Here is a 14,705-nt window from a genome sequence, read left to right on the forward strand (position 1 = left end):
TGGGCTTTCGTACTTTATTGGGCTGGTTTCTGAGAAAGGAGTTGGCGCCCAGAGCAAACCGCACGAGCCAATCCGTCGCTCTTGGGCGGTGCTCTCATTCGCCGCCAAAAACGCGGCGGCATCCGAACGCGATTCCCACCTCTCTCTCGGCTTCCCGAAACGTGCAGAAGAACTGACGGACGGACGAAGACCAACCCCGATCAAAAACCCATTAATTTGTACTTACATGCCTCCTCCTTCTCCTTCTTCCTTCTCGCAAAAGCGGCTCCTCTTCGCCCTCTTGGCTCTTCGCTTCCCTTCTCCATTCCCCTCTTCCTCCTTCCTCCCTCTTCGCCGCTCTTTCTCTTCCACCACCTGTTCCTCTCCCATGCCCCACCGAGTACTTCCCCTGAACCTAACTCTAACTCTAATTTTAACTCTAATCCTTATCTTTACGCTACTAATCCTCGTTTCTGGTTGTATCTATCTTAGGGAAAGCACGCGATCAAGGAGCAGCAGCAATGGAAGGAGAAGGGCAGCCGATCGGTGCAGGCCGAGGTCACCGATGGGGTCTCCAGGATGAGCCTCGCGGAGAACGTTGGTCCGCAGCCGCAGCTGCCGATGCATTCCGGCGGCGCGGAGAGAGGAGGAGGAGGCCATCAGAAGGGGGTCTGGAAACCGAAGACTTACGTGACGGCCAGTGGTAGCGCGGCTGCGGCGCCAGTGGAGGCGGCGGCTACGGACACGAGTGGGAGCTCGACGGTGGTGGAGAAGGAGGCGGGGACGAGCCGGTTGACGAAGCTGTTCAAGGGGCCTCTTGGGGATGATTTCATTGTGGATAATAATACCTTTGGCCAGGCGCAGATTAGGGCCACGTTCTACCCTAAGTTTGAGAACGAGAAGTCGGACCAAGAGGTATTATTATTATTAAGATTTTTCTTCCGTTCTTGAAGATTTTATTGTGGTGTATTTAAGAGGGATGGTGGTTTCTTTGAGGAAATTATTCATTTTTGGACTTAGGATTAGTTGAATGTGTTCAATTACGGAAAACGTCATAAAAGATCAAATACGTTGGTGATGAACTAGATAAAGGTTGTCTGATGGTTTGATGTTTTCTCATTGCTTCCAGTCTCTTTTAATATAAGAAAGAGCGTTCATGAAGTAAATTTCCAAAAATGTATACTAAAATTAGGCACATGGAACTCATCAAAGGTGAGTTTTCTTTATTTAGTTTCATCCTGTCTAATGTAAAGTGGCTGGAATTTCAGACGTAGTACTACTTTATTTTACCCTGTGTTTATCTATGCCACATTTTGACGTCTTTCCCATCTTTTGCATCAATGAATTTGCTTCTTTTGAAGTTTTATCCAATCAAATTGTATGCCATATGTCATATGTTAGACTGATACTGTAGGCCATTGGCAATGAATCCACTGACTACTTCTCTCTGGCAGATCAGAACACGAATGATTGAGATGGTCTCGCATGGCCAGGCTACCATAGAGGTACATTTCTACATTAGTTTATTTCTTTAGATTTTCTCTTGCTTGTATTTTCTCTGTGGGTATCTCTAGATTTATTATGAATGTACATAGATTCTTATGGGTGTAGACAATACTCGTTTGTAATGATATATCATCGTTCTCTCTGTTGATTGGATTTCTGCAGGTCTCACTTAAACACTCGGGATCTCTTTTTATGTATGCGGGTCATGTGGGTGGTGCATATGCAAAAAATAGCTTTGGAAACATGTATGGCTGCCAATTATTGTCCTGTTTTATGTTTTCCTGAAGTTAAATGTTCATGAGTATGCGCCAGGATGTTCCTAAGAGTATAATACTCTGCCGTAGATACACTGCAGTTGGTGTTTTTGTCTTGGGGCGCATGTTTCATGAGGCATGGGGCAAGGAGGCACCAAGAATGCAAACAGAGTTTAATGAGTTTCTTGAGGTAGTCCATTTCTTTTATCGGTATAGCAGTTCTTTTCTGTCTATACAGATTTCCAGTGAATCAAATTCTAAAATGTATATTGCCTTGTTACCGAAAGATGACAAGAGGCATGATTTATGTGCTCTTTACATTCACGCAGTTCCCACTCTGCCCCCCTTGTGCAACTACTGTTTGCTTCCTTCTGATTAAAATACAAACAATCACATATCTTGCTGGAGGATTGACATTATATTATATTTCTTTTTGTTCACATATGAAGCCACAATTGAGTTCTTCTAAGTATTTCCTTCCTAAGTTTGTATTTACTGCCAGAAGGCAGCTGATTTGATATGTTTTTCTTTACTAGAGAAATCGAGTATGTATCTCAATGGAGCTGGTCACTGCTGTTTTAGGGGATCATGGACAACGACCCAAAGATGATTATGGTATGAGCATTCCCTTTCTTCGACTAACATTATATCTGTCTGGAAGGTATATCCTCACTAATCTTTTTTTTTTCTATTTGATGTCACCTACTGCAGATTTGAGTTGAAGGGTCATTAGTGTTAGTTGAACTCACAAAATTTTATCATCTTTTGCCATAAAAAATTTCTTGATGTTCAACTTTTGCTTATTATATTTGAATTTGATTCAATCATAAATGTATCATATACAATACTGTATAAGCCAAAAAATAAAAAATAAAAAAAAATCAAGTGAGTAATTATAAAAAATTTGAGCCCTTTAAATGTAACAGCTTAAGTAAGACTGTTATATTTCTTTTAGAAATTATATTTGTGTTATGTTGACCACTTTACCTGTATCATGATTAATACCATTAAGTGAACAGAGCCCACTCTGATCCTGTCAGGAACATATTTTCAACATTGTTTTTTCTTATTGTATTCATTATTGATCTTTCTCTCATTGTACTTCGCTTGTCCTTGGAACTAGTAGATTTAATAATCTCATGATACTCTCCTTCCTATTGTTTTGGTGCAGTTGTGGTGACAGCGGTAACAGAACTAGGTCATGGCAAGCCAAAGTTTTACTCCACTCCAGAACTAATTGCATTTTGTAGGAAATGGCGCCTACCAACAAATTATGTCTGGTTGTTCTCAACAAGGTGACCACTTGGTGACTTGTTGATATACACAGATTTGCTGTATGAATTCGTCTTTAGAACTTAAAAAAAGGCATCTTTCTTTTGGTTCTTAGTTCTTACATTATGAGGTGCCTACTTCTGTGATTCTACCACTTTTCAAGGCCTCATTTCCTTTGCTTACGGTTACTTTGCAGTGTAACTGGTATAATATTCTGAAATAATTTCTCTCTTACTCAAGGAAATCTGCCGCCTCATTTTTTGCTGCCTATGATGCATTGTGTGAAGAAGGAACTGCAACACCTGTATGCAGAGCTCTTGATGAAGTAGCTGATATCTCTGTACCTGGTAATGCTGACTAAAATTTTGCATTTTTTTTTAATTATGCTGAACTCTGCTCTGATTAGAAATGACTTTGGAAAACTAATAAGAACTATTTGCCCTGTTTGTTTGCCTACAGGTTCGAAAGATCACACAAAGGTGCAAGGTGAGATACTAGAAGGTTTGGTTGCTCGTATTGTAAGCCGTGATAGCTCAGTACACATGGAGAATGTCCTGAGAGATTTCCCTCCTCCTCCATCAGATAGAGGTATGGTATTGAAGTTTGCATTCCAACTTATTTATGGATGTGTTTTAAGTTTTATTTTTGTTAATGTATATACTCCTATGTTGTACCTAAGGGATAACCTACCCTATAATTACACATGTATTTTTAATTATTCTCAATGAGAATGGATCAGAGATTTTCCATTTGTCACCATTTCTATGGAGTTAATTTTGTTGTCTGAACCTGAATTGTAACATGATTGAGTAGACATATATATATATAGTGGATAATCAATGGGAAGTGTAAACATTTGTAATAGCAGATAATTCATGATTGAGTAGACATATATATAGTGGATAATCAATGGGAAGTGTAAACATTTGTAATAGCAGATAATCAAGGGGAAGTATAGATCTAGAACATAAGAAGGGAAATTTAATGATGAGATTGATGATATCCTCTCATTAGTACTAGCAGAAACCATTGAGTGGATTGATATCAAGTATGTGTTCCTGTAATTAATAATTGGAGGAAAATGCTTTATCCTGGTAATGCCCCTTTAAAATGAAAAGTCATAATTTCTTTTTCTACTTTTCTTTTCTTAGATTTCTTATGCCTTCTTTTTGTCTCTTTGAAATCTCTTGTTCTGTCACAAGACCCTTATAGTGTTGCTGCATAGTGCATACTATATGCACTCTACTAGTAATTGCGTTCTTTGCAGAAAAGTATTGTTAGGGGAATTTCAATTTGGATACTGGTGTCTTGTTCTTCGTGCTCTCTGCTTTCAAATTTAGTGATAACCATGTCATATAGATATTTGATAGATTTTTAAGACATTAACTGGGTTGGGAAGATCATTGATATTAGTATCTGTTACTTTGGTTTATTGATAAGACTTATTCATGGGAGAGTTTTTATATTGAGGCTGGTCTAGATGTTCTGTTCTTTTCCTCAGTTTTTTCTGACTCATACAGATCTTTTCGAGAGTAACTAATATTTCATTCTTAGTGGATATTGGAAAGAGGCGAGCCAAGAGATGGACACCAAAGGAAAGAATCTGCTTATGAAATTCTCCTTCTAATTTCTCATCTGGAATTTCATTTCTCTATTTGCATAAATAGTAATGAATCAATGATAATCACAAATTAGCTGTATTCCAGATTTTTCTTGCTTCATTTCCAAGAATTATCATGTCCATATTCAATCTCAGAAGTAGCGGATGAAGTGATGAAAATGGAAACATGTACAAAATCGAAAGTTGTTTCTCTATAAGTTTTCATTGTTATATGTGGCATGGATTGAATTCCGTTATATATGACTATCCTTAAATCTTTTGACTTTTTCTTGTTTCCAGTTGACCATGATTTAGGACCAAGTCTGCGTGAAATTTGTGCTGCTAACAGGTCTGATGAAAAGCAGGTAAGCTACATATCCTTTCTGTTCTTGGTGCTCTTTGCTTGGCCATAGTTTGCACTTGTTTCATCATATCTCGATATGTTCAATATTTCTGCAGCAAATTAAAGCACTTCTTGACAAGGTTGGGACTTCTATGTGCCCACACCAGTCTGATTGGTTTGGGAGTGGCGAAGTTGGTGTTAATTCTAGGAACGCTGATAGGTCGGTTCTTTCTAAATTTTTACTAGCTCATCCTACAGACTATGCAACCATGAAACTGCAGGTACGGAGCAGCTTTTGCCTATCTTGTTTTGAATGTCTGTTGATTTATAAAGAAATAAGTTTTTCCCCATGATCTTATTACCAACATTGGCCAATAATTTTTTTATAATAAATTGCAACAGGAGATGGTCCGTTTGATGAGACAGAGGCATTTCCCTGCTGCTTTTAAGTGTTACTACAATTTCCACAAAATTGATTGTGTCTCAAAGGATGATTTATATTATAAGATGGTTATACATGTCCATAGTGATTCTGTTTTTCGACGATATCAACAAGAGATGAGGTTTGTCATATCAAATAAGTTCACTTGATTTTATAGTCATTTTCTCTGCTTAAGATATAATGCAGAACTTCTTACCTACTTTGTCAAGTTTCAAATGTACAAAGCCGTACTACTTTGTATTCTAAGTTTTTCGTTATACTTATAGGAGAAACCAAGGATTATGGCCGTTGTACAGGGGTAAGAAATTCTTTTCCCTCACAAGTTTTTTTGCACCAGTTTTGGAAATAAGGTTTCCTATCTTTACCAGCTTTTGTTATTGACTTATTGTTTCCTTTAAGAAACTGTATTTTTTCATGCTAGGGTTCTTTGTTGACATAAATGTGTTCAAGGTGAACAAAGAGAAGGCTGCTGAACTTACAAAAGACAGTTATTCTCTGCTAAAAAGTATCAACAGTGCTTCTGATTCTAATTCTTTAGAAACAGATGGTCTAGCTGATGAGGATGCAAATCTGATGGTCAAATTGAAATTTCTGACATACAAGGTACGATTTGCTCCTATAATGCAATTCCCAGAGAAATGTAGTTGCAGCAACAAACTCATATACTTCCTTTCAGTATGATGTATGTTATGTATCTCTGGAATTGAAAGAACTTTGTAATGACACCTTAGGACTTGGTTTTGCTCAGAACCAGTGGATCACTTATCTACCAAAACTTTTTCTAGTACTTGAGCCCCCATTGATTCTAATGGCCTTCTCTGGTCCTTTAGTATTTTAGATCCATCCCTTAAGCTTGCATGAATTATTTGCTATAGTCTAATAATAATATAATGTTGAAATTATTTTTTGTTACTGAATCTTGACATCACCCTTGAATTTTCGATAGCCTTTAAGGCTATTCAATTTGAAACATTTTGCTCAGACAGTTTACCAATATTAATTTTTCCTATAGTAGATTGTCATTTGCTGATTAATGATCCATCTTAGTTGTCTTATCAAATGAATGCTTTTTATTTACAGGCTTTAATAGCCTTGTTGCTTTTGTGAGATACCATTTAGAGCAAGGAAATAAATTTGTGAGGTGCGACCCTGATTCTTGATTGTGCTTTTACTTTTTAGCAAAGGGCAATGCATTCTCACTGTTAGTAGTTTGTACTTTTAAACTCAGTGCAAATATATTGTCTTCATGTACTTTGTAACATCGATTCTTCTCTTCTTTTTGCTTCTTATGTAAGATGAACTGGTGCTTCTCGTCAGATCATGTATATAGTAAAATGCTGGACAATTCTACAGGCATATTCATGAGAAAATGAAGAAACAGATTGAAGGAAATAACAGATGTTGATCCAGTTCAATTTTAATTGTTACCTTCTAGTTAGACATTAACGATGGTTGGCTGACGGGGGGAAAGTTGCCCTCATGGTGACTACAATTATCATTATGTGACATTGAATACCGAATTATGCTTTTCCTACTCATCAGTAGATAAATCAAGGACATTGCTCTGCAAGACTGGTTACTGATAGATGACAAATCTTTTAATGGTGGATTTTGGTTGTAATTTTATTCTAGTTGGTCCTTCACTATACCTACATGAGTAACTTCATGTTGATCCTTCTATCTGGGGATTCATCCTTATGCTGTTGCACTTTAAAGTGATTAATGATTGATACAAAATGACTTCTACTCATGGTATTTATTGGCACCATAATTTATTATTATTATTATTTAACTGCTTGTTCTTACTTCACAGTTACGAACATTTTTAATACGAAATGGTTTGTCAGTACTATTTAAGGATGGCCCATCAGCTTATAAAACTTATTACCTGAGGTATGCATTTAATCTTATGAAATTAACTATTATGGCAGCATTTTGTTTTTTGGAAAATGGACTTTTCTATTTTACTACTTTAAGCATTTCTTGACTCTGCTTTCTTGAATGATCTATCTTGTGGGAGTTGCTTTTCAGTATGTCATTCTGGACAAATGTGATTCTTAATTTCCTTATACTGATTAAATTATGGTAGCCTCACTAGAAGTGCATATTTATTTGACTTCTCTTCTTCTTCATAATTAAAAATATCAATAATTTAAACTTTTACTCTATAGAGATACTGGTTTTGCTTAGAGACATGCTGTTTGTAGATTACATTCTATATGTTGTTCCTGGGATTCTACTATAACTATGTCATTAATATCATATTTCAGAATTTCATGTATGTCAATGGGATTCAAACAATGGACCTTACTCTTGACACTACCATCATATGAACTACAAAGTACAAACCTCTATGTAGTTCTTATGAAACTGACTTTTTGTTTCCACTGTAGAGAGGCAATAAAGACTTGATTGCTTGCTTCCAAGGTTTTAAAAAACTGTAGGTTGTAGACGGGCGAACAAGGAATCATGTAGTGCCTACATGCTAGATAGGTGTCTAGATGGGTACCAGACTTCAAGACAATTTAAAAATAAACAAATAAAAATAATAATAGTTAAGAATTTAAATCTAATACCTACAATCTAAACAATATATTAATGTATTCCTGTTAAGAATTATATTAAGCTATTCAAATCCATTAATTCATTAACATGCACAATAATTTTGAATTTCAAAGTCAATCTACATATTAAAATATGATATGAGATGTTAAGGAGTTCATCTAGGCAGGACCTAAGCGAAGTCTAGTTATATTTTATGTTTTATCTAAGATGAGAGGCTAGGCATTAAGTCGGAAGTTCTCCACGGGGTTCACTCTAATCTAAGCCTTAAGCCTTCCTCTTTGTCGATGATTATGGATCGCCCTGCCCTCTATCTTGAGGTATGCTCTGTTCCACTTGGTTATAAAACAATTGCATCTAAATGAAAGAACCAAATGGTTGGCAAAGTCACAGTTAATAGGACAACAATGTGAAGTTGATTTCTTTTGTACTGGAGTTATCATGTTTCTTTTGAGCCTTATGGGTCACATTCATACTTGCTGCTATACATGTATCTAGTTACAATAAAGATCAATCATAATCCATTTTATTTATATTGACAGGCAGATGAAAAATTGGGGAACATCATCTAACAAGCAGAGGGAACTTAGCAAAATGTTGGATGAGTGGTAATTGTTAGCTTTTCCTCGTATTAGATAAATTTTCTTCTTTTATATGGCTTTGTTCCCTGTTTAAACAGACTTGGTGCTTTTTGACCTTCAACTTATTAAGGTCTTTCCACTTTTAGGGCTGTCTATATTCGTAGGAAGTATGGAAACAAGCAGCTGTCATCATCAACATATCTTAATGAAGCTGAGCCATTTCTTGAGCAATATGCAAAACGCAGTCCTGAGAACCAGGTTTTGGTAGGATCTGCTGGTAACTTAGTTAGAGCAGAAAATTTCTTGGCCATTATTTTGGGCGATAGAGATGAAGAGGGTGATCTTCAGCCTGAGAAGGAAGTATCACCTGTAAGTCCTGCTCCTGCAGCCAGGGATGTGGTTCCAAAAGATGAGGGGCTCATTATATTTTTCCCCGGTAAATCCCACTGTTCAATGCTATGGCTTCCATTGGGATTTAGCTGCACTTCACAGTTTTAATATTTGCATGAAATTTTAATAGTAAGTTTTCCCTTTTGAAAATGTGGCCGTCATTTCTGCCGAATAACTAAAGATTATGTGTATTCAGATTGCTAGCTGTTCTGTTGAGTTCACTCACAATCTCATCAGTTGGCTGTATTCTGTTCATCTGTTAATTTGGCATTATTTGTTTTAGTGGAAGAATGGGATATTTAGATTGCTTACTTCATACTAAATACATCAATAGCAAGTACATTAGGTAGGAAAGGGAAATACTTTTGGTTCCAACGCTGGGTTGTGGAGCTTGAATCTCCCTTTAAATCATTTCTTCTCTTGTTACACATCATCAACTCTTTGGACATGGTGGTTGTAGAGAGAGAGACGACTGTTGTCCAGACCGGAATTCTCAATGTTGACATGATTTGCTTCACAATTTCTTATGCTGTAAATTCACTAAATTGCCTTGAATAGGAACTTAAATTTGTAATTAACAGAGGTGTCATAGTACCAATGCATCTGCAACAGTACCTCATATCTAGCTGTACTGCTTGTTAGACGAATATTGCAGTACAAGGGTACCGTGACACCTTATATTGTGCCTCCATATAGGTATACGATGCATGCTAATGGTACACAGTGAGCTGACTTTGTGATGACAAATTTGTATGTACTCTTTAGACCTTGTGATCTTAGTTGCCATATAATCCCATGGTTAGGAATGCTACTGTACAGGATCTTATTGTTTATTACACGTCCCACTAAGTCACTAACACTCTATGCTTTCAATGTCTTATTGTGGATTTCTCCTTGGGACCTTTTCTATTTCTTTTTTAGTTATTAGTCCTAATTAGTTTTCATGCAAAAATTTCTCAACATTCACATTCTATTTCGTATTAAATTCTTCTCACATCGCATTTAACTCTGTAACTTCCTTTTCAGGCATACCTGGCTGTGCCAAATCAGCTCTATGTAAAGAAATACTGAGCACTCCTGGAGGCCTTGGTGATAACCGCCCTCTGCATAGCCTAATGGGGGATCTTATTAAAGGTTTGTTTGGTATTCATTAATTCTAATTCCAGAATGTTTTGTCCAAAAAAAAATCAGAATGTCTGTTGCATTGGGCAAGAGATAACTACTAGTCTGTACAACAGAAAAATAGTTACTCTTCTTTCATCATGTGATAGAAGCCCAGATCACTAGGAAGGTTTCCAAGAAATAATTTTCTAATTTTTGCCTATTCATCTAATTGAGAGAAACAAATAGAGTAAGTAGTTCTGTTCTGCTAAATTCTATTAAAGATCAAACATGTGAAAAATACAAGCTGTTGAATTCTGATGTTATTTTAGAATTCTTAAAATCGAGACAATTTAACATTTCTCCAATTTGAATGCTCTATGGGCTATGCTGTATCCTATGGTTAATTAGTTCACTTTTTGGTCACTGGTTGCTTATAAGAACGATCAGATTGTGTTGCATACTTACATTTTCTTTCTACTCATGCTGCTTGATATTGTAGAAAACAAACTGTTTGATGGCATATACATAAATAGACAGTGGATGAACTAATGAGAATGGGTGCAAGTCTCTCTCTATCATTGATTTAAGAAGAGAAAACTTTAGTAGGGTAGTCAGTTCATTTGATACTGAATTTCGTTTTTCTTTACTGTGGGGATCTTTCCAGGAAGATATTGGCAAAAGGTTGCTGATGAACGAAAGAAGAAACCATATGCTATAACACTAGCTGATAAAAATGCACCAAACGAAGAAGTATGGAGGCAGGTATTGTTTCATTCTTTGATTTGATAATTACAACTAGTATTCTTGTTAGGATTTTTGTAATTTGCAGTATCACGGTAATGGATATTTCTTTCTTTTTCCTTGTTGCAGATTGAGGATATGTGCCGGAGTACTCAAGCCTCTGCCATTCCTGTTGTTCCTGAATCTGAAGGTGCTTAATGTTACATGATCTAATATTTTGGCAGTTTCCAGATTCATCTATTAGTCTTTTTACAGAATTCCTGAACTTGAAGTACTTCAATAAACTGTTGAGATTGGATTGTCATCTAACTGAAAGGTTTTGCAAAAATCTGGAGTTTTATGGTCCTAATTCAAGGAGATATGATAGTGCTATTTCTTCTCGTTATTTGCTACACTTTCTACATATTTTTTTCCTCAATAGTCGCAAAGTAGTATGTCAGTCAGAGACCTCTTTAAGGAGTTTAGTTTTATGAATTAAAAAGTGATATATTGTTGTATTTGATATTTCTTCACTAGGTGGCTGTTTGGTTGCCTGAATCAGATTGAATCAGGATGAACTGATTTTATGAATGGCTGATGCATGTAGCAATGATCAGCTATTATGAAAGATTTAAGTGATATCATTTTATGGCTGTGACCAACCCTGTTACAGAAACAGCTTCATAGAAAAACAATTCCTAGATTTGCACTACGCCTATTAAAGCACAAAAATTTAGAAGCTATTCTTCTTGGATTGTTTAACACTCCTTTTCCAGTTCAATTTCTCTTATCAGTGATTTTGTGTGTTCAGGAACTGATTCAAATCCATTTTCTCTTGATGCACTGGCTGTTTTCATATTCCGTGTACTTCAACGGGATAATCATCCGGTATTTTCAAACTCTGGTCTACTGTCTAGTGAGAATATTAGATCACTTATTTTCTATCTTTTATCTCAACCTGTTTGTTCTACTTATAAAAGGGAAATCTGGACAAGGCATCTCCCAATGCTGGCTATGTTCTTCTAATGTTTTACCACCTTTATGATGGCAAGGTATGCTATACAGACTTTATTATGCTGAAGTTTCATGTTATTTCATCATCTTGGTAACTTTGTCGAGCTCATAATACGAATGCTTTTCAGAACCGCAGAGAATTTGAGAGTGAACTATACGAACGTTTTGGCTCACTAGTCAAAATGCCTTTGCTGAAGCCTGATAGGTATAACTTTAGTTTTTTGTTTCTTTCTGAATTCTGATATTTTTCTTTTTCTAATGCAGTTTTACCAAATGATTTTACGTGCTTTTTTTTCCAATTGATGTGTTTCTATACAAAGCTGGTAAATGTAAATATATGTTATATTTCAATAAAGACCTGTTGCAGGTATAGTATACTTCAAGTGATTATTGTCATAGCAAAGAAGGATAATTTAATCATCCAGTTAGAAAAAGGACGAGTCATCAACACTGCAAATATATCCTACCTTTTCCCTTTGCTAGATTAAGAATTATACATAATTGTTCTTTGCTAACAATAGGGACTCACTACCTGATCCTGTGAAGACTATTCTGGAGGAAGGCACAAGTCTTTTTAGACTTCACCAAAACAAGCATGGAAGGTATCCAATATCTAACATGTATTTCAAGTTGTTTTATTTGTATTGTACTTTATTTTAATGAACAATTTCAACACAGACTGGAACCTTCAAAAGGATCATATGCAAAAGAATGGGCTCGATGGGAGAAAAGGCTGCGGGAAGTCTTGTTTGGAAATGCCGATCACCTTAATGCAATTCAAGTAGGTTTTTATCTTTGATTCACTATTTAGTTCCTTAATATAATTTTGGCCCAACACTTAATATTTCAAATGTATCCTGGATCCATATAAAACTACTGAGCAATATACACAAGTGCTTTTTCGGAAGTACTAGGCTTGTTATGTTTAGGAGTCTCTCTGTTAAAAAAGAAGTGAACCTTCTCACTATAAGTGGTTCACTTTCTCTTTCTATGGTTACACAGAAGTGCACATGAACTGTCATGATATTCTTTAAGTTTATGTGTTAGCTTGCTTCATCTTCATATGAAAGTCCATTTTGTAAACTTCATATAAATAGCAGCTTGGTATTCTTTTATTTTGTGTACAAGTACTTATAAATGCCTTATGGCACCTGCCATCAAGAAAAGCAGGAATAAAAACAAGAAAGTTTGTCCTACATAACTCTGGAGAAACATATAGGATAATTATCCGTTGCTTATTTTTAATGTTTTTTCTTGGGTATAATGAACAAAAAGGTCAAAACTTCAGTTTGCAAATCATCTCCACTCTGTTCTAAGTGGAGCAGAAAATAAAGAAAAAAGAAACCATAAGGAAGCTACATCATTACCCAATGGTAAGTTTGGTAGATAGCTGACCCCATGAACAGAAGAGTACTCTTTTGGGCTTAAAATAAATCAGAAACTTGAACATAGATGAAACACTGTAACTCCTAATGATCATTATATTAAGATGGTCCACTTCCCTGTAACTAGTAGAGCCATAGGCTTCTTCAAGAATGAGTATTAATTCTCAATCGGGCCTCTCATTTTGGCTTCATTGTCTTTCTTTGTTTCATGGTATATTTTTGTGGTGAGCCACTTTTAAATGCATTTCTCAATTGGTGACATTAGTTTGTCATCTCAAGAGTGCTCTATATGACATTATGATTTGAGATTTGTAAATATTGTTTTGTATCATAGGAAGTATCTGTAATCATGAAACCATTACTTTGGCGAGTAAAAGAGAAAACTCTTTTGGCTGCTGAGGTAATTAACTAGTTGATCCTTAAAATTTGTGCATCGTCAGGTCCCTTTTGACTTTGCTGTCAAACGAGTTTTGGAGCAGTTGAAGGATGTTGCAAAAGGTGAACATAAAACACCAGACTCTGAGAAAAGGAAATTTGGTAACATTGTTTTTGCTGCTGTCACATTGCCTCCAGTAGAAATAGTAAGCCTCCTGGATAAGGTAATCAGTCGGGCTTTTCTTTCATCTTTGGTCCAATTTTTGTATTTCAACTAACATCTCTCTGGGATCTTTCATGTGAAACAACAGTTGGCCAAGGATTCCAAAGCTAAAGATTTCCTTCAAGAGACTAACATGGAGAACAATCTGAAAAAGGTTCATGTAACTCTGGCCCACAAAAGGAGTCATGGCGTCGCAGCTGTTGCTAGCTATGGCATCCATCTCCAGCAGGAGGTCCCTGTAGAATTCACCGCATTATACTTCTCTGACAAGACGGCTGCTCTAGAAGTGCGGCTTGGATCTGTGGATGGGGAAAACATAAGTTCCAAAAATGAGTGGCCTCATGCTACCATCTGGACGGCCCCGGGTGTACCGCCAAAGGAAGCTAATACACTTCCGCAGTTGGTCTCGGAAGGTAAAGCAACAAGACTAGCAATTGATCCTCCGGTTACCATACCTGGAGTTCTAAATTTTTATTGATTTTCCACCCGGCTTTGTATCTTTCCTAAGTTGAGCTGAATTCAAGTTCTAGAAAAATGATGACCCTATTCCCTTCACCTCAATAGCCGCCGAGTTTGTGAGGGATTTTCTAGGGTATCAAAGAACAGAATAATATTTATGTTGTTACGATCTTTTCTTCTTGGAAAGAAAGATCGATTTATGTTTTCTGATGTGTTGTTTCTTTTTTCTTTACTCCTCTGTAAAAATTTCTCTTTTATGATTACATGTTAATTTAATGCACAATTGTTTGCTACTTACTATCTACCTTTCAACTGCATATGCACCTGCATCCCATTTTATTTGTTGAATTGCAATATCAATTGCTCCAATGCATTTTGCAAGTTATGGTTAAAAGATTTCTTATATAGGGCATCTATTGCAGTTTAGACCTTATATATTTACTATTTTTAAGTCTATCATTGTATATTTGTATTCTACCAAATCTCTAAAACTAGC

At 36.2% G+C, this 14,705-nt stretch overlaps 1 protein-coding gene across 3 annotated transcripts; it reads left to right on the forward strand.

Annotated features, from left to right (window-relative positions):
• Window position 1: 1 nt before the first annotated feature.
• LOC140795398 (tRNA ligase 1) lies at window positions 2–14,506 on the forward strand. 3 transcript variants are annotated; one of them, XM_073147935.1, is made up of 27 exons: window positions 2–379; window positions 472–894; window positions 1,439–1,484; window positions 1,648–1,730; window positions 1,830–1,929; window positions 2,276–2,354; window positions 2,911–3,034; window positions 3,252–3,358; window positions 3,471–3,599; window positions 4,912–4,976; window positions 5,071–5,235; window positions 5,357–5,517; window positions 5,663–5,694; window positions 5,818–5,999; window positions 7,210–7,289; window positions 8,501–8,566; window positions 8,686–8,975; window positions 9,956–10,063; window positions 10,698–10,795; window positions 10,904–10,964; window positions 11,565–11,641; window positions 11,734–11,805; window positions 11,896–11,972; window positions 12,289–12,369; window positions 12,446–12,548; window positions 13,593–13,751; window positions 13,839–14,506. In XM_073147935.1, exons 2-27 carry the CDS (start codon window positions 803–805, stop codon window positions 14,226–14,228), a joined length of 3,027 nt encoding a protein of 1,008 aa, XP_073004036.1. In that variant the 5' UTR covers window positions 2–379; window positions 472–802; the 3' UTR covers window positions 14,229–14,506. The 3 variants fall into 3 exon arrangements, with proteins under 3 accessions (XP_073004036.1, XP_073004035.1, XP_073004037.1); XM_073147934.1 differs by having other exon boundaries at window positions 16–379; window positions 1,434–1,484; XM_073147936.1 differs by lacking the exons at window positions 2–379; window positions 472–894; window positions 1,439–1,484 and having other exon boundaries at window positions 1,722–1,730; window positions 1,841–1,929.
• Window positions 14,507–14,705: the final 199 nt, after the last annotated feature.

This window comes from Typha latifolia, chromosome 9, assembly GCF_019914945.1.
Source record: "Typha latifolia isolate L0001 chromosome 9, TyphaL0001v2, whole genome shotgun sequence".
Lineage (NCBI taxonomy): Eukaryota > Viridiplantae > Streptophyta > Magnoliopsida > Poales > Typhaceae > Typha > Typha latifolia.

What these genes read in the sequence shown, in the direction of transcription:
- LOC140795398 (XM_073147934.1), top strand. Translation starts at nt 227, where the DNA reads ATGCCTCCTCCTTCTCCTTCTTCCTTCTCGCAAAAGCGGCTCCTCTTC. An exon ending in ACGACCCAAAGATGATTATG is followed by an intron (nt 2,355 to 2,910) that starts GTATGAGCATTC and finishes GTTTTGGTGCAG; the next exon opens with TTGTGGTGACAGCGGTAACA. An exon ending in TCCTCCTCCATCAGATAGAG is followed by an intron (nt 3,600 to 4,911) that starts GTATGGTATTGA and finishes TCTTGTTTCCAG; the next exon opens with TTGACCATGATTTAGGACCA.